Source organism: Acomys minous, assembly GCF_964271855.1.
Source record: "Acomys minous genome assembly, chromosome: 2".
NCBI lineage: Eukaryota > Metazoa > Chordata > Mammalia > Rodentia > Muridae > Acomys > Acomys minous.
In genome coordinates this window covers 34,386,054-34,405,890 of record NC_140484.1, presented here as the reverse complement: position 1 = coordinate 34,405,890, position 19,837 = coordinate 34,386,054, and the positions used below count along the sequence as shown (strand labels likewise).

The 19,837-nt window shown below is 44.9% G+C and overlaps 1 protein-coding gene across 5 annotated transcripts in view; it reads left to right on the top strand.

Annotated features, from left to right (window-relative positions):
• The window catches only part of KANK1 (KN motif and ankyrin repeat domains 1), a 197,664-nt gene that overhangs the window by 120,883 nt on the left and 56,944 nt on the right, over positions 1 to 19,837 (top strand). For all 5 annotated transcript variants that reach the window (XM_084771719.1, XM_084771721.1, XM_084771722.1 and 2 more), the window contains one exon: positions 18,371 to 18,490. In XM_084771719.1, coding sequence (XP_084627845.1) covers positions 18,454 to 18,490 — 37 coding nt within the window. In that variant the 5' untranslated portion in view covers positions 18,371 to 18,453. The remainder of the gene's footprint in view (positions 1 to 18,370; positions 18,491 to 19,837) is intronic.

The following is a 19,837-nucleotide window of genomic DNA, read 5'->3' as shown; positions in this document are numbered from 1 at the left end:
AGGAAGTCCACCCATTTGTTAACATGTGCACACAACACAATACGTAATTACGAGGCCATCACCACAAGCAATATTTGAATGTTTCTATCATTCCAAAAAGAAAACTGATTGGCAGTCATGAGCCATTTCCTTCCAGCCTTGCTACCACGTGCCAGATCTAGGAACCATTAATCTGCTTTCTAGCTGAGTCTGCTTGGCTTTTTTCTTGGGGATTTGATTCCCATGGACTGTGTGTGTGTGTGTGTGTGTGTGTGTGTGTGTGTGTGTGTGTGTGTGTGTACTCTGCAGGCTGCTGGCTTGGATTTCTCAGCGAGTATAGCCAGCTCTGATACACCAGCCCTTGAGTTTTTACCTCTGTGTCTCCTGACTCTTGGCTTCCGAGAGCAGGAAGGAGCCTGGAATAAATAAGTCCTCAGAAAACTTCATGGTTAAGTGACAATATAGTTTACCAAGTCAGTGGAAGGGAACAGCATTCTGAACGGTCCCATGTGAAGAGCTCTTCCCCTTCCCCTCCCCCACCTTAGGAAGAGGTATTATCCATGCAGCAGTTTCTCTAAATTGATTTACACTTGAGCAAATAAAAGATGGGAAGTGGAGACTGGAATTTAGTTGGCAGGTCCGGTTTTGTGCCTGTTGTTGATTTTTGCTAATCCTCGTAGCAGATGAGCTTACTCTTGTAGATCCAAAACTCCTGCTTCCTGGTGGAACGCAAGCCACCAGCATTGAGGGCTAGTTGGCATTTCTCTAAACTAAACAACAAAATCCCCTCCCCATCATCGATGTGCGACAGTACAAGCCAGATAGGCCACTGGTGCAGGTAATTCTTGAGGCGTTTGAATTCCTAGAGGCAACATATCTCCCTCTGGGTTCTTCACGGCAAACAGGTCTGAGCTTCTATACAAGGGAAAAAGTTGGTGCCTCCTTTTGGTCTTTTGGGAGTTTTATTTTTATGCCTCCCTGCACCCTCTCCTGCCCACAAAGCTCATGCCAAGGCGATGGGGAGAGTGAGTATCTTTGGAAGCCTGGAAGTGTTTGTTAATGTATGTTTATGACTAACTTGATCTTTTTTTCTCCTACTTTGAGGTTTTATGTATTTAATATATCAACATATTTTTGTAACAAATTTTAAAAAAATTTTTTGTAAGAAGAAGCCTATTTGGAAACATACAGATAGCACAGGGACGGTTATTTCCAAGTGCCTAGTTATCTCATGATTTGAAACGATCTTATGGTTTGAAAGGGGAAAAAAGTTAAAAATGTATTATGTATTGATTAATGATAGTTTATATATTTCAAGATAAAAGTTTTGATCAGGAATGTGTTAGGGAGACAGGTAAGGGGTGGCTCTTCTCTGTCTCTTCCATCTTTCCTTAAAATCACAGTCAGGGGGCTTTGGTGTATAGTGTGTGTGTGTGTGTGTGTGTGTGTGTTATGTATTGTATATATACACATATGCATCCGTATATTTATATATACATACATATACATGCATTTTCTGATAAAGTCCATGTTATAGCTTATAAAATTAAGGTTTATATTTAGCTTATTTGTTTGTTTTGTTTTTATTTTTTGAGACATGGTTTCTCTGTGCTGGCCCTGACTCAAACTCACAGCCATCCCCCTGCCTCTACCTCCCAAGTGTTGAGATTAAAGGCATGCTCCACCACACCTGGCTATAGCTTGTATTATATATTATTGTATATAGACTTTCAGATACAGCCTTTCAAGTATCATTTTGATGACTTGTCATCTTTCTATGTTAAATCTATGCTACTCCTGTAGAAAAAGGTTGGGTTTTGCCTTTTTGTTTTGTTTTTAAGTAGGTGGTCTTGTTTGTTTGATTATCCTCCCCAAATACTGGTCCAAACTTTTAAGACTCTTCTACTAGAATTTGAGTGAAAGCACATTCTTTTTTGTTGTTGTTGTTATTACTTTTATTTATTTTACTTATTATTTTATTTATTTGTTTGTTTGTTTATCTGTGTGTATGTACTTATTTATTTATCTGTGTGTATGTCTATGCACTGCATGCCTTTCTGGTGCCTAAGGAGGTCAGAAGAAGTAACAGACAAGTGCGAGCCACAGTGGAGATACTAGGACTGCATCCAGTACTCATACCTTCTCAGCCATCCGTCCAGCCCACAGAGAATCTTTTGGCACCAGTGTACTAACTTACTATTGATTGGCTGTGCCTATTAGGACAGGTAGATGCTAGTGTGGGGTGTGTTTATCACATCTCCTTCCACCACTGCCCTGGTTCTCCCCCATGGCAAGGCTATGAGACTGCCCTTCAGCCCGTGTAACAGGGAAGTGCGGCAGAGGGGACTCTGGCCTTGCAGGCCTGAAGATAGGCTGTGTCATCTCCAGGGAAATGGTTAAGATAAGCCCCAGCTTTAGAACAAGTGTGGTCACCGCAGTGCTGTGGTCTGCGACAAAGCTCTAATCTGTTTGTCAGAAGCATCAGTTCCTACTAACCCGAGTAAAAAGGATTTGAGTTTTATTCTGAAACAATTAAGAATATACAGATTAGGCCCTAAAGCTGGGCATGGTGGCGAATACCTTTACACCTATTATACCACAAATAGATAACGGAAGAGCAAGTGTTTGTTAGGATCATCATCACTCTGGAGATGCATGAGCTAGACCATCTTTGTGTGACTTATGTAGCAAGTCTCTTCTGTCTTTGCTCAGTTCTCTCTTAAAATACGAATTAGTATTTCCCAGAAGTTGCCCTTGTTAGGGCACAGTGGGTCATTTATCTAGGTGCAGCACTTTATTCCTTTGATAGAGGTGGTCAGAGCCATTATGGTGGAAAAGAAGAAAGTGTTGGAGTTATTTTTATAAAACTGAGTCTGTTTCTCTTTGCTTATTTCTTAACCCAGCTATCACACAAGTAATTGGGACTCTTTTATAATACAAGACTTCACAACACAATCTGAGCACTTTAAGTTTCTTCTTAACCCTCTGTGCTATTTTTTGTCTCACTCCCAGCAAACATCCCAATGATACTTGCACTTGGTAGCTCTCCTGGGCTCCAGCTCCTTCCTCTGGATCTTCCTTGGGCCTCTCCTGGTCTTCACCACCTAACTCCTCCTCCTGTGACTGGCAGGAAGTCCGGCCCTGTTCTCTCCCCTGCTCATTGATTGGCTGTAAGCTGCTTTATTGACATAATAGGGCACACTTGGGGAGCAGAGTTTACCCAACATTTAGACAGGAAATCAGAATTTAAACTACACAATAACCTTATGCCTACAAGGAAGAGGTTTCATTTATGTGAAGGAGAAGACAACCCTTATGGAACTTTGGCGTCTCTGGCTGCTGAGCCCATGTAGCAATTTGAAAAAACAACAAAAACAAAAACCAGGACTCCTGCAGAGAGTGAGGGTTGTTTCTCAGCTCCCACATGGCAGCTCACAACCATCTGCAACTCTGGTTTCGGGGATCTGATGCCCTTTTCTGGCTTCTGCAGGGAATGAGGCACATGAGTGGAACACATGTTAAACACTCATATACTGTATTTTTCGTACCGTAAGATACATCAGACCATAAGATAACCCAATATTTAGAGCAATAAAACAAGAAAAATGCAGTAAAAACACCAATCCGACCATAACGCGCGCCCTAATCCCGCCCCCCCCACACTTTTTGGGGGGCAAAGTGCGTCTTATGGTCCGAAAAATACATCACATAAAAATAAAAAGCAAACAGATATTTAAGAGAGCCAGACTGGCAGTCACATTTTAAAGAAATGAAATCCCTAATGCTTAAAATTAATGTCAGAGCTGGAGAGATGGCTCAGTAGTTAAGAGCACTGGCTCCTTCCTCCAGAGGGTCTGGGTTTGATTTGCAGCACCCATGTGGCAGCTCATAACTGTACATCCAGTTCCAGGGGATCCAGTGCCCTTTTCTGGCATCTGTGGGCTCTTTTGCAAGCAAGGCACCTATTCACATAAAAATTTTAAATGGGAAAAATGAATATATATGTTTAGTTTATACAACAAAATAAGGTAGAACATTAGTAATTTATGCATGACTTAGCTATAAAACTCAAGGCCTGTTTCAGCAAATGTTTGTTGAATGTTTATTGTGTATAAGGCAGTAGTCCAGGACATATTCAGGAATAACAGGAAACCTAAGGAATGGCAGCTGACCCACAGAGTTCCGCCCAAAAGGGAAGTTACCACATCACCCCTTGTTTTATTTTCCTGATGTTGGGTAAGTTTAAGATACTGATTTGAGGAACCTGAGAGATGGTTAAGCAGTTAAGGGTGCATCCTACTCTATGGAGGACCAAAGTTCAGTTCCCAGCACCAGAGGCCCCTTCAGGTATGCATGCTCACACTCACATGGCTGGGGGGGGGGCAGGGGGCGGGGGTGTGGAGGTGGTTGGTGGCGCACGCCTTTAATCACAGCATTCAGGGAGGCAGAGGCAGCAGCTCTCTGAGTTAGAGGCCAGCCTGGTCTACAAAGTGAGTTCCTGGACAGCCAGGGCTACACAGAGAAATCCTGTCTTAAAACAAAATGACATAGTTGAGAATTACTCAGACCCTTGGGAAATATGAATATCACTAAACACCACCAGCAGATAGATATAAAGAAAGAAAATATTTAAAAATAAATTATTGTAAAACATAGTTTTATTTCTCCACTAGAATAGGTTATTCTGGGTGACTCCACCTTCCACACAGCACAGGCTTTGCCCCTCTAGCTTATCTTTTTTAATTCATTGTTCATTTCACTATAAGTTTTTTTTAAAAAGCCTTTGAATTTTAATTTTGTACTTGTAGGCTTTTTTGTTGTTGTTGTTGTTTTTTGAGACAGGATTTCCCTGTGTAGCCTTAGCTGTCCTGGACTCTACTGGGATTGAAGGCGTGGTCCACCACACCGGCCACTTGTAGACTTTCTTAAGCAATCTATTGAACATAATTGACCGTCTTTATTGAGTGAGGTTCGCAATCCCCAGCAATATCTAACCTATCGTGCTATAATAATGACATGGATTTAGAGACCTTTCCCCAACAATTCCTTTTCAGCATCACTTTTGAAATCACTACCCTTGCTATCGAGGTTTGCCTTTGAGTTACCGAGTCCTCCAAAGCAATCCACATTATATAAGCTGAGCTCGGTGGTGGGTGGAGCGAGGAAAGAGTTCACTGTTACAGAACCTTGTCTACATCAGCAGTGGGCTTAGGTCTTCCGCATAAACTAAATGGACAAGTATTTTATCTTGTTGTGAAAGTTTGAATGAGAATAGCCCCAAGAGGCTCATATGTTTGATTGCTTGGTCGTCCCCCCACCCCCAGTAGTGGAACTGTTTGAGAAGGATTGGGAGGTGTGGCCTTGTTGGAGGCAGTTTGTCACTAAGGATGGGCTTTGAGGTTTCAAAAGCCTATACCAGGCTAAGTATCTGCCTTTCTGCCTGGGGCTGGCCAATCAGGTGGTAGCGCTTTCAACCCCATGCCTGCCTGGCTGCCATCTTGCTTCCTGCCCTGATGATCAGGGACTAATCCTATGAAACTATAAGCAAGGCCCCAAGCAACTGCTTTCCTTTCTAAGCCTTGTCTTGGCCATGGTGTCTCTTCACAGCAGTAGGACAATGACTAAGACACTTTTAATCTGACTATTTATATTAGTCTTCCAAATATTATGGCAAGCAAGCTAAGTTCTGGGTGAGATGTGTTGTCATCACATACCAGTGTCTTACAGCGTTTCCTGCCATATAAGGTATACTCCATTGCAAAGTAACAAAATGGGGAATCAACAATAAACAGAAATTTCAGTTTAAAAATACTGTCACTTTATTCATCTTTGGTTTCTTTCTCTGCTTAAGAAGAGTAAGCCAATGTTCTTATCTTTGCTACCATTCGGGTCTCAAACTAGTGAAACCTGAAAAAAAAAAAGCTAATTCTGTTGGTTAGTGCCCATCCATTTTCATTTTGAAAATACAGCTTTCATTCTTTCTAAAGAAAACTGCTGCATAGTGCGGTGTGCCTCGTAGAGGGGTCTTGAGGAAAATGGAGATAGCTGTGTCATCTGAGTGCTGAAGCGTTGCGTGCTGGGGCTAAGTGTACTGGCTGACTACTCTGATTCTTCTTCTGGCCCACACGTCCTCATAGCAGAGATGAGAAGCATTAGCTCCTATCCATGGTCCCCACCCCCCACTCCCCCGCCCCCAAGTTGGTAATATGGTAATAATGGGAATGATTTTCACAGAGATGTGGGTGCAGCCCAAGGACATCGCTAGAAGAGTAAAGACTCCATTTGATCCAGGGCACAATACCTTCAGCCTCAGATTATTTTGTACAATCAACCGGCACGATCATTGCACCCTGAGCTCACAGCCCAGTGGGGAAAGGCAGTGCTTCGTATGGCAGGACCCCTCATGTGCCAAGAGGCTCACTGCGCTGATTTTTTGCTTTATCTGTGTGGAGCCAAGAATTTCACAAAAGCTGCCTTGAGTCGGAAAGCTGAGGACATGCCTGTTGCCTCGTGTGGTTTAGAACAGAAGCTGGGAGAACTAATGTCTGAAACTATGTAGATAACATTGGTGACTCTGGTTAAAATGAGGGCCACAGGGTTTCTCAGGGTGAAGAGCTGAGAGCTTCTCATGCAGGAATCATTTTGTCAACATTAAGTAGCATGACACCGGGACCTACAATACGGCAACACCGATCAACCTGTCTTGGCACAGCCACTGTGCTTTTTCTGTATCTCATTAGCAAAGTGGGTTGGGTCTTGTAGCAGAGAAGGGCATAAAAAACGCTTATCTTAGCTGGGGCTTGGTAGCGCACACCTTTAATTCCAGCACTCAGGAGGCAGAGGCAGGCAGATCTCTGTGAGTTCGAGACCAGCCTGGTCTACAAAGTGAATCCAGGACAGCCAAGGCTGTACAGAGAAACCCTGTCTCCAAAAACAAAAACACAAAAAAAAAAAAAACCCCTCATCTTATAGTTAGTTTCTAAAGTGTCCTTACCATGATTTCCCACTAGATCTATTCACTAGCCTTCTCCATTTTTCCTCTATTCCTTAAAGGTAGAGAAATTATATGTCTCAATTTACCTGAGTCTAGGCTGCCTGTTGTCTTTAATAACCTATCTATTTATCAGTTTGGTAATCTCCAAAGCTTCTCGCTTAGAACTTACGTGTTCTGGTCTCTCTGTCTCGAGGCACAGGAGAAAATTAAGTGAGGAGCCAGCAAATTAGTGAAGTTATAAAGCTCTGTAGTAACCAAGCTTGACGCACAGAGAGTGGATGTGGTCCAGGAACGCCCTGAAATGCACCGTGCAGATCTAAATCAGTGCTTTCTGGTTATAGCTGCCATTGCAGTAGGTTTTCTAATGAGCTGCTAAGAATGAAAGCGCGTGAGCACTCATCCTGGCAGGGACCAAAGCTTTGACACTGTGGCTGGCTGGCCTTCCAAGACTGGCCCTCCTGAAAGCCTGCGGAGGGTCCCATTTGTGTGAGCACATGCATAGAGATGGTGTTGATCCCATTTGAGCCATCAGTCACCATGTCACTTACCCAAGGGGACAAGAATCTGGACAGTCACTGTTCTCTGGGCTACTTGAGTGATCCGGGAGGTGTCTGCTCACTCAGGGTTGCATCTGCTCCTTGTGTCTGTGCTTTGGGGGTGTGTTTGTGTATCTGTAAGGCCACCTCTGAGATAAGTATGTATGTTAATATATAATAATTTTTCCTACTTTCCTTATCCTTTTTTTTTCCCCCTTCATTTGTCCATTTCTCTGTTATGACTCTCTGCGTAGCTCTGGTGTGGCTAAGGCCATAGAAGGGGTTCAAGGTGACAAGGCAGGCTAGACTACAGTGTCTTCCCTGGCTCGCCCTCCCTTTAGAAAGAGAAACCAGGACCAAAAGACCCAAAAGGGTGAGGAAGAAGTTCTAGGAGTTCCGTCCATTTTATAGCAAAGGGATGGGTGTCACTTTGTGTAACTGCTTCCTATACCTAGTTATAATGGGATGAAGTTGTCCCTTCCTGCTGACATGCTAATTAATATGGAACATACACAAAGGCTGAAGTGATGCTTTGCTGTTTAATTGTATGTACTCCCCGATGTTCTCAACTGTCGGGCAGCTTAAGAAGAGTACCTTGCGAGTCTTAGCCTCGTTAACATCCAATACACAGCTATACTTTCTCTCTTGACAGTTCTACTGGACTTTAGGGCTGTTCTGTGCTCATAAGCCCAAAGAAATGTGAATAAAGAAAAATCAGTAGAATGGGATTTTTTTTTTTTCAGTGCTGTCCCCACTTTATTCTCCAGCAAGGGAAAACTGCGGGGGGGGGGGGGGGGGAATCTGTTAAACAACTGTTCTTATGTTCTGATGTGGGGATAGGTTCTGAGGTTCACTAGGTCTGGGGTTGGGGCCCAGAACTGTGGTTTCCAATCAGCTCTGAGGGACACAGGTGCCATCGGACCCCAAGCCTGTGCGACAGACACAACATGAGTTATCCGGACCTGACTCTTGGTGGCCGTACCTTACCTTACCGGAGTTAGAGTGGTGTGGGTGGCCGCAGCTTTGAGGGTGGCTGTGAGTAGTTGGAGACGCTGGCGGGGTGGGGGGGGAAGGGGGGCAGGGGGAGGGGGGAGTGGGGGGGTGGGGGGGCCGGGGAGGGCAGGGAGAGGGGGGAGGGAAGAGAAACCACCTGGGCCAAAGGCTTTAACTTCGCGCCTGCTCCTGCAAAGAATTGGGAGCAGAATTCCCAGAACTGGCTCCTCAGGGGCTGTGAGGACAGGAATGCGGGACAGAGGGACAAGATAAAGAGGAAGTGAGATAAAGTCCCCGTCCCTCCGTGGAATGGGATCGTGAACTGCCGTCCCCTATACTCCAATCTGAACAAAACCAGGGCACGCGCCTAACTAGTTCGTGAGGGCGGGGTTTCACTTCACCAAGTATCCTCAAGCACAGAGACAAGAATTTGCAAGTTCTCTTGTTCTCCCCGCCGCTTCCGTGACCCAGGAGAGGTGTCTGCTCGCACAGCATTGCATCTGCGCCTCACGTCTGTGTGTCTGTAAGGCCACCTCCGAGATAAGTATGTATGTTAAACATATAATAATTTCCCCTACATTCCTTGTCCTTTACTTTCTCACTTAAAAATCTTTAAATGTATGCTTCAAACTCTTAGGATTATTCCTATGTATGTGACCCACGGTTGGCTGTTTTAACTTGTGTCCCCGACACTAATCTAAGATCCTGACATCACAGCCCAGTGCTGCTAGAACTTCATTTGTGGCTAACTGACATTTGTTTGGAGGTGTTAAGAGGCAGTTCTAGAAGGTTCCTTGAGTCCAGCTATGTTTTGGACAGTGAGCGTCCTCAGCCGTAAGCCTCAGTCTGCCTGATTGGTATGTGACAAGCTTGGGGTACAGCAGCAGGTGATGCCTGACCTGGGATGTGAGGTTGAAACGCTCTCTTGTTACTTTGCCCCAGTGTCGGTCGCGTGCAGTGACTGAGCGACTGAGATTGAAACTGCTGTGAGCGGAGAGCAAAGAGGAAACACAGACACTGGTGTTGAGCGGTTCAAATGTGATGTCAAATCCAAACCTACCGAAAGCACATTTGCTGTACTCAGAGAGATGTCTGATGTGTTGTTTAGTGTGTCTTCATCGTGTGCAAAGCAATAAAACTGGGGCTGGTACTCAGTTACATTTCTGTCTCATGGTTTTGGCTTCTGGAGAACAACACAATGCTATATCCATATGTGTAGGAAATAAACAGGCTCTTTTTTTCCCCCCTGGCTCACCCACCTCTTAGAGTTTACTTATAGGAAATTACTGGGAAAGTATGCAAAGCAATCTGTCAAAGTATATCTGTCAAAATGTTGCAATGTGATAAATATTCTAAATATTTAGTTATTAAGGGAAGGCCAAACAAGATTTGGAACAGATAGGAAGAATATTATGCAGCCGTTAATAAGAGAAATAGTTATTGTCTTCGATTGCTTGTGTTACTGTGGAGTGTGAGTGTGTGTGTGTCTGTGTGTGTGTGTGTGTGTGTTGGTCTTTCAAAACAAGGTGTCTCTATGTATCCCTGATTGTCCTGAAACTCACTCTGTAGACCAGACTGGCCTTGAACTCAGAGATCTGCCTGCCTCTGCCTCCTAAATGCTGAGATTAAAGACTTGCGCCACCATGCCTGGCTAAGGTGTTGTATATTATAAAGTAACACTTGGAAATAAACACATGAAGACAGGAGCCCAGGAAAGAACTGGGAAACTACACTAATGCGAGCTTTTAGGATTTCTTTACCTTGTGAGATGCTTAGCGGCTGTTTACCCAGTGTAACAGGGTTGCCTTCCTTACAGCCTGGGTACTCTCTACTGTCTGTGGAGACACTGTGTGCACTCACCGTGTGTGTACTCACCCTGTGTGCACTCACCCTGTGTGCACTCACCCGTCAACAGACTGCTGGGTTTCCACAAGCTGGATATTGTGAGTAGTTCTGTAAAGAGCACTGGGGTACAAATGCCTTTTTGAATTCCTGTTTCAGGTTTTTGGGCAGTATTCAGAAGTAGGTTGCTGGGTCAGAGAGCAATTGGGGAGAGCCTCCCTACCGTCTTCCACGGCAACTGCACCATTTCTCAGTTCTGCAGCTAGGACGCAAGCCGTCCTGTTTCTCTGCGTTACTATCACGTGCTATTTTGCAGCACAGCTCTGCCCACCCTTACACCTCCAGTGGCGCCTGCTATTTTGGAATTTGATGGGAGCCGTGATACTTCCTTGTGGCTCTAGTTCCGTGTTGCTTAACATTCGTGATGGTCGTATCACACTGAGAACATTCACCAGGAAGCACATTAGAAAGTGCTCCTAGGTGCTCAGAACCTCTTTACAGTTTGTCTAAGTAAATAGAAACTTGTTTTTTTAGAACATGAACACACACACACACACACACACTTTTGCACACACATACCTTTATATACATATACACACCTACCTATATGCACACACACCTACCTGTAAACACACACCTGTATACATGTGCACACATAGACTTGCGTGAACACACACACATACACACACACACACACACACACACACACACACACACACACACACACACACACACACAGAGGCATCTACCTGGGAGATTTCTATTTAGCATAACCAAGCCTTTCTGAACCCAGAGGCTGGTGATAGCTTCAAGGTGAAACCTTTGATGTGAGGTCCAAAGAATCAGTGTCCTTTTTTCTTCATGTTGTATCACTTTTAAGGCCTGTAAGCCTCAAAAACACAAGCATGAGCCTGTTTTGCTCACCCAGTAGTATCCAATACTGTCTGTGATCACATGCTGGGGTTTAATATTAGTTTAAACAAGCCACTAAAAGCCAGGCTTCCTGGGGATGCCTTCTAAATCACTGAGAAGCGCTGCATTAAAATCCTGCACCCTTCCTGGCTCCTGGAGTCTTGGAACTTAATAGCATCCTGGGGTGACTATTCCTGTCAAGCTGTGATGCTAAGAACCTCTACTGTAAGTCAGGGTCTGCTACAAGCTTGTTAAAATGCAGACCGCTGGGCATGACCCCGGAGACCTGGCTTATGTCCAAGAAGATCTGAGGATTTTCATTTCTTTTCTCCCCTTTAATTGAAAATAGATCCTTTCCTCACATAATATTTTCTGGTTATAGTTTCCCCTCCCTCTACTCCTTCTAGGTCTTTCCTACCTCCCCTCCCGCCATATTCCTCCCCTTCTGTCTCTCATTAGAAAAGAACAGGCAAGTAGAGGAATATTAAAGTAGAACAACATAAAATACAATGAGATAAAACAAAAACTACCACACCAGCGTTGGACAAGACCAATAAGCAGAAGGAAAAGAGCCCAAGAGAGAAGGCACAAGAATCAGAGACCCACACACTTGGCTGCTCAGGAATCCTGCGAAAACACTAAACTGCAACTCCTTTTACAAAATGCTGGGGTGCAGCGCTGCTACTGCTGTTCTGGGAACACCACCCTTGGAAATACCATTTTTTAAAAGTAATTTATTTATTTGTATTTTATGTACATTGGTGTTTCGATGGTGTAGATGTCTGTATGAGGGTGTTGGATCCCTTAGAGCAGGAGCTACAGACAGTTGTGAGCTCCATTGTGGGTGCTGGGAATTGCATCGGGGTCCTCTGGAACAGCAGCCGGTACTCTTACCTGCTGAACCATCTCTCCAGCGCCCAAGAAATACCATTTTAAGGTTAAGATTCTAAGGGTTTGTGACTGGTCCCTACTTCACTTAGCAACAGCTCCAGTAATAGTGTGGGTCATTTGAAGGGTAATCTTAGAGAGGGTCACTGGAGAATACAACCCCAGAGGAAGTAAAGGGACACTTCTCTCTTAAAGCAGTATATGGGAGCATTTTAAGTCCTTTAAACAGGACACAAAGAAGTCTTTCCAAGTACACAGACTAAATTCTCTTGCGTCTGTGCTGCTAGCCTTGTTCTTAAGCTCTGAATGGGAAATAGTACTGAAATTTTAACTCATGAACCACCACCACCAGATGGAATTCTTTCTCAGCAAGGACAAGACATTAATAATCTGGCCAATACTTATAAAACCAGAGCTTAGTTTCCATTGGGATTGTTTTCCCCCAGGACAACTGCAGAGGGACCAAAGCTGGACAGAGCATGCCGCTTCACAGGGCATCACCTGAGTCTTGGGGATGTGTGCCCCCTAAGTCAACAAGAAGTAGAGAGGGGTTCACTAAGGAGAAAGAAGAGAGGGCCCCGGGTGCTCCTGACTTCCACCTGGCTCTCTCCATAGTCTGTTCCTTACAGGGCCAGGAGAGCAGTTGGCCACCACTGCCGGAAGAACTTTCACCCCAGAAAGTTTCCTGGAAAGAAACTTCGCACACATTACCTTTTATTACATGTTCAGGAAGAAGCCATGTCCGTCCCAGCAATCCAGCTGGAGTGGAGCCAGGGTGGGGTTCTGAAAACATCTACAGGCTTCCGAGTGGCGCTAGCCTGCCCACGGCTCCTACACGCTCTGGGAAAGATACCAAAGACACCGGTGTCCTTTTGTAATGTTGGGTGGCTGTAGGTGAGCCATAGGGGTCTATGAGCAGACACGGCTCACCCATGCCCACTTTGGGATGAAGTAAGTACACAAGTTATCTTGGGACCTCGTCGAATGAGGCGGAAAGATGAGCTTTTGGTACAACTAATCACCGAGCATACTGGGAACCTACATTTTCTCTGTTCCCAAAGCACAGATCTCCAGTTAGTTTATTTCAGAGCAGAGGATGGGTACATTGTCTCCTTTGCTCAGTGCTGTACGCCAAGGTTCAAAATCAGACGGGCTTATGATGGTCAAACACTGAATGGATGGGTGGGTGGGTGGATAGATGGATGAACGGACGAACTTATTCACTGGCACTTGTTTTTCCTCCTTACCGTCTGCACCTACTTTAGCATTGTATCTGGGATTACCCCAACCCACGAAGTTGCAAATACAGCTCTGTCAGCAAACAGCATAAAATATCCCAATACCCAAACCCCAGCCTTCTTTCTACGTTAGATATGAAAGCCAGTGTCTAGGTAAGATTTTAATTTACATCTTGATCCACTGTGAAGAGCTCTCTCTTCTCCCCTCCTCTCCCTACCTCTATCCCCCTCCATCCTTCACCCGCACAAAGACGTTATCCACTGTAGATGAAGGGGTCAAATGAGGTTTGGTCATACTAGGTAGCATGGCTGCAAAACAAGGAAAGGCTGGCTAGCATTTCCCCACTCCCAGATCCGGGAAGTACAGGGAACCAGTGGGAGAGAATCTGATGCTGAACTGTGGCTGCACTCTGACATACTTTTAAGCATTGCTGTTAATTAGATTGCTGATGGCCTATGCAGCAGCACTGCCACCTACATCAGCACCAATGTAGTAAGCATTTTATTTTTATTTCTTAAAATTTCATTAATTTTTGCATGTGCGGATGTTTTGTCTGCACCACATGCATGCAGTGCCCACAGAGAACAGAAGAGGGTATAGGGTCCCCTAGGACTGGAATTATAGATGATTCTGAGCCATCGCTCCAGCCCCGGTCATCGTTTTCTCATTTAATTAGTAAGATATGGTTTGGATCAGCAGCACTTAACGGTGCATCTTACAGTGGGTGATGTCTCTGATTTCAGCAATAAGAAATCCTAGCAAGAGCCTAGCGCGGTGGCATACACCTTTAATCCCAGCACTCGGGGAGGCAGAGGCAGGTAGATCTCTGAGTTCGAGGCCAGCCTGGTCTAGAAAGCGAGTCCAGGACAGCCAAGGCTAGACAGAGAAACTCTGTCTTGAAAAAAAAACAAAAACAAAAACAAACAAACAAACAAACAAAAAACCAAAGCAAAATCCTAGCAAGGGATGAAATTGCATTAACTGCAGCATCATTGTCAGTGTTGTCCATCGTCATCATGGTCCTAAGCATTTGGTAGTTTACAGAGCTAACTCTGCGTGTGTGTGTGTGTGTGTGTGTGTGAGAGAGAGAGAGAGAGAGAGAGAGAGAGAGAGAGAGAGAGAGGAGAGAGGAGAGAGGGAGGGAGAGTTTCTCCAACTGTTGTCTTCATTGGTGTGCTCTTTGCAGAACTCTATCATGTTGCTTTTCATAATGTCTCATTTCAGCTGATGTAAAGTATTTGTGAGGTCATGCTGGAAGCGTTTGTCTTGTGCACTGAGCTACACTTGGGCCACGGGGACGGTCTGAGGTGCCACCCACTCTCTGGAAATAAGAGAGAAGGTGCATTCTTTATTTTCTCTAATTGAGACATTTTCCCAAATCAAAAGAAGTGCTTTTCCTGTAGGTAGCAGAACTAAGTCACAGTTATACCACCGAAGAGTTAGTGTTGGCACTTTTATCCAGGGGAGACAAGAAATGCTTTATTGATCTATAACAAAGAAATGGACAATGACAGTTTTCTCTGCTTTCTTCAGTGGACTGATAGAAGACTTCACACTTCATTAGGAAGAGCGAGTCCTTACAGTTGGAAGCCACCTGTCAGATGGGATGACCTGGGAGGGACGGCTGCACAATTTACAGCTGCCCTCAGCACAGGCGCCGCCAGCCTCCACATCCTGTGACAGGGTGTCTTGTTATTCTATCCGTGACATGCTTGCAGCTCCTAATTTTAGGCTTCCTTCTTTTTATTGTATTGTTCTGTTTTAGGAGAGGGTGGGAGAGACCAATTTGGATCTGAGATAAAGATCTCGTGCCAGGTGAGAGAGGCTCCATAACGAGTGTGTGTGTGTGTGTGTGTGTGTGTGTGTGTGTGTGTGTGTGTGTGTGTGTGTGTGTGTGTGTGTGTGTGTGTGTTGGGCCAAGGTTTATGAAGCTTGGCTACGAAGATTCTGGGCTCATCTCCATCCAAATACTTTGACACATACTTCATTCACCCCGAACGCCCACAGCTTGTCTCTTCTTGTCTTCTGCTTGCCCTCAACAGGTTAAATGGCGGTATTTACAAGCCACTCTGAGTTGACACAATAGTACAAACCTGCGAGGCCAGAAAACAGGGTTGGCTTTTAGAAAGTGTGATTAGTTGATTCCAGAAGCTTGCTTTCCTCCTTGCTCCCCCTCCTACCCCAACTCCAGTCTTTCAGAAAACAGGGTTGGCTTTTAGAAAGTGTGATTAGTTGATTCCAGAAGCTTGCTTTCCTCCTTGCTCCCCCTCCTACCCCAACTCCAGTCTTTCAGAAAACAGGGTTGGCTTTTAGAAAGTGTGATTAGTTGATTCCAGAAGCTTGCTTTCCTCCTTCCTCCCCCTCCTACCCCAACTCCAGTCTTTCCGGGCCCCACGTTCTTTTTTATACAGGTTTACCTGGCAGTCATCGATCGTCACTTAAGCTCTGTCGCTCTGCCCGCCTTTAGCCCAGCCAGCGCGCACTGTGCGCAGTTTACTGCCTTGCTGGTTCAGTGCCCCTGGTTCCCAGGGAGGGTTGGGTGGGAGAGACTAGAGCCATCCTTTCCCAGCATGCAGAAGCTCCAGCAGCAGAGTGGACGGCACAGAATCAGGTCTCTCGAAGCACAGCTCTCTACTGTAACTGCGAGAGCAAGCAGGAGGAGGCCATGCCCGGCACCATTGGCCTTTAGCAACAGCAGAAAGTCCTTTTGAGTTTGCACCTTTGAAATGTGAGGAAACTTTCAGTAGCTAAGGAGCAAGGTTCCCGTCCCCCCCCCCATCCCCCCCCCCCCCCCCCCCCCCGTGATCACAGTCAGCAGCCATCTTTCCCTTCATTCTTTCTTACAAGTATTACTAACGTCCTGTGTGTTCGGAAGATAGCCTACGCCTTCCTTGTCTGTTACATGAGATTCATATTCTTGTGTTTCCCCTTTCAAAGCAAATAAAGCTCAAATGACAAGATGAATCCAGACACTGATATTATTATTATCATTGCTGCTGCTGCTACCATCACCACCACCACCACCACCATCACCACCACCACCACCACCACCACCACCACCACCACCATCACCACCACCATCACCATCACCACCACCACCACCACCACCACCACCACCACCACCACCATCACCACCACCATCACCACCACCACTACCACCACCACCACCACCACCACCATCACCACCACCACTACTACTGAAATAATGAAAGAGCCAGCATCATCCTCCACTTCGTCAGCCAGGGTCAACCACAGTGCACATCCTGATTTATATTTACTTCTGCTTTTTTGTTTGTTTTGGTTTTGGGTATTTTTTGTTTTGTTTTGTTTTTTTCAAGACAAAGTCTCTCTGTGTAGCTTTGGCTGTCTTGGATTCACTTTGTAAACCAAACTGGCCTCGAATTCACAGCGATCCACCAGTCTCTGCCTCCCGAGTGCTGGGTTTAAAGGCGTGTGCTTCCACGCCCAGCTTGATGATTTAAATTTTAACAGCAGCTAGAGATTAATGAATGTTGGCTCTTCTCAGCATTATAAGTATTAGTATTATGTTGTTGGTTTGTGTGGAGTTGGTGTGTAGGTGTGTATACATGGACATAACATTTATTGTTAATTTTAAGTGCTTATTTATTCGTGTGCGTTGCATGTGTGAGCACACATGTGCCATGAGTGTGTGTGGAGGTCAGTTCTATTTCAGGGGTCAGTTCTCTCCTTCCACACTATAGAGGCAGGGTCTCTTTTGTTTCTGCTGCTGGCCTGTGTACTCCAGGCTACCTGGCCCATAAGCATCTACCCATTCTCCTATCTCACAGAATGAGTTACTGGTTTGTACTTTGAGCCACCACATTTAGCTTTTGATGTGGGTTCCTGGAATTGAACTCAGGCTTGTTTGCAGCAAGTGTTTTTACTTTCTAAATCCGCTCGCCAGCCCTACCTTGATTTTTAAAAGTTACCTTATACTGAGTATTTTACTATATTCTTAACCCGTGATTGCAGTGACTGCATGATTGCAGTGGCCATGCTAGGATGCATGTATTTCTGCTGTAGATTTAGCACTCTTATTTGTGAGCACACTTATCTGGAAGTGATTTGGCTTCTAGGCTGACACCGGTTTCCAGTGAGGTGTGTTTCTTCTGGCTTCATAGGTCTGTGTTAGGATGAATTTGTAGTGTTTCTGGGTATAATTATTTACTTTCTTTGCCAATGTGTTTTTAGAAACATTTCTAAAAAGCAATGGTTAAAGCAGTATTTTTTTTCCCCTAGCTTATTTCATGCTTGCTTCAAAGTTTGCAACTGTTATATGTCTCTGTGCAGTAACCCAAGGTAACTTTTAACAGACAGTCACCGTAAAATCAGAAATGTGTTGTGCACATGGGATCCAGCGCCTCCGACTACATGCCATGCTGCCATTTGAAGTTTGCCCAAGAGAACAGTGCAAGGCACTGAAGGTCCAGGTCGTTTGTTTTAAAAGAAGAGTGATTGCACTGTACTAGTCTCTTACCAAAGTGACTGCATAGAAGAAAAGTGGGACTGGGAAAAAGACTTGATATTTAAAAAGAATTTGTACAAAGTTTACCTTTAAGGGATGAGGCATCTGATGCAAGAACTGCTTTGAAATTGCAGTCAGATAAATGCAATTATCAAGACAACTTTTAGAAAAGCAAATGAGCTTCAAAGCATGCGTCTATATACACACTTTTTTTTTTAATGGAGAGAGTGCTGAAAAAGGACATGGGTCAGGTATCGTACTTCTAAGTTGTCTGTATCTGAGAGCCAGTTCTCTCTCCCCTGGTGCACTGTTTCGAGAGCCGTCAAGGCCATGGGTCTGTGGGCATGTCACTCCTCTGGGTACTTTAGGACTGGTCCTCAGGCAGCGACCCAGTCAGTCTCTTTTCATTCTAATTTGCTTTCTCTGTTAACAGTCACCTCTGTCCACAGAAATCAAAGCTTGTTGTTCTAGCCATCTGACAGAGCTCTCTTTATCGCTTAGGTTGAAAGCCTTTGGGAACGTGGTGTATGAAATTCACACAAATCCTCACTGTTTGCTGTGTCCATCCTTGGATTTGAGCTAGCATGGCTTACACCACAAAAGTTAACGGCTGTGCTGCAGGTAAGTGCACTCTGATGACAGAGCGAGAAAGAGGAGGGAGGGCATGGCATGTCTTTGCTCAAACTGCTTTTATTATTTCTCTTTTAACAATAGAGAGATAACAGTATGTGGCCTAGAGAAACTTTCTATCTGGGTGAAGTTGTTTCCTCTTTAATCTCTTAGAAAGCTTGCCTTACAACACACACACACACACACACACACACACACACACACACACACACACATTTATTTAGTGGAAGTGGGCATCAGAGGACATCTTTGTGGGGGTCATGCTTGGCAGGAAGTATCTTTACCTCACCAAGCCATCAGGCCAGACTTTGCTTTTCTCTTTAATAAAGATAATTCTGACCTCAGTGTTCTGTTGATGTGTTGAGACAAAGATGTCAAAATCTTGAGTGTTGAGCACTCACTCAATTTAGATTTCTGAGTGGCTAGATGAAGGGTGAGCAGCTTAGATGCTGGAAACCAGGTCCTAGGAGTATGTTTGGTAGGACTAACCATGGAAAGAAGTAATGTAGTGATCAGAAACAGAGCCCAAACACATTTGTTTGTTTCTCTAGTATCAGAATTTATTTTATGTGCATTGGTGGTTTACCTGCATGAACGTCTGGGTGAGGGTGTCAGATCTGGAGTTACAGACAGAGATGCTATGTGGGTGCTGGGAGCTGAAGCCAGGTCCTCTGGAAGAGCAGCCGGTGCTCTTAAGTGCTGAGCCATCTCTCCAGCCCCCACTACTGAGTGACCTTGTCTTTACCTGGTGGTGGGGCAGTTAGCAGGCTAAGGTTCTTTTATTCCCATCTTAGGCATTAACTCTTAGTGCACACATTACACATACCGCATGATCCTAGGCTGCAGAATGGCTGTATGGAAAGGTTAGAGGCCTCAGTGAAGGCAGAGGCCGAGAAGGTTCCAATGCAGTGTGGATGGTTGAGTAAGATTCATGACCAGGGCACGATGAGCTGCCTAACTAGGTCCTGATGAGTGACACCAAGTCCAATCTGTAAACCTGGGGACAGTTTGAAGTCCAGGGCTTATTGATCTGATCCCATACTGCTTGTACTAGGTGATTAGATGAAAGGTCCCTGGGTAACACCCTGTCTGTGTCAGTTTTCCCTCCTCCTATGGCATCCAGGTGAGGGGGTCATCCCTTTATCAGTCTGGTGTGTTCAGTCAGTTCTTGGGGCCTGGCTTTTCTGTTTCCCCAGCCAACTTTGTTAGGTCCATAGTAACATTTAACTAGGTGAACAAGTCACATTTTGCTTTCTGGTTCACAATGGATGGCCTAGTGGTGGTATCTAAGATGGAGACTCATTCTGACTCAGCCTTTGATTAAAGTGGAGCCACCTG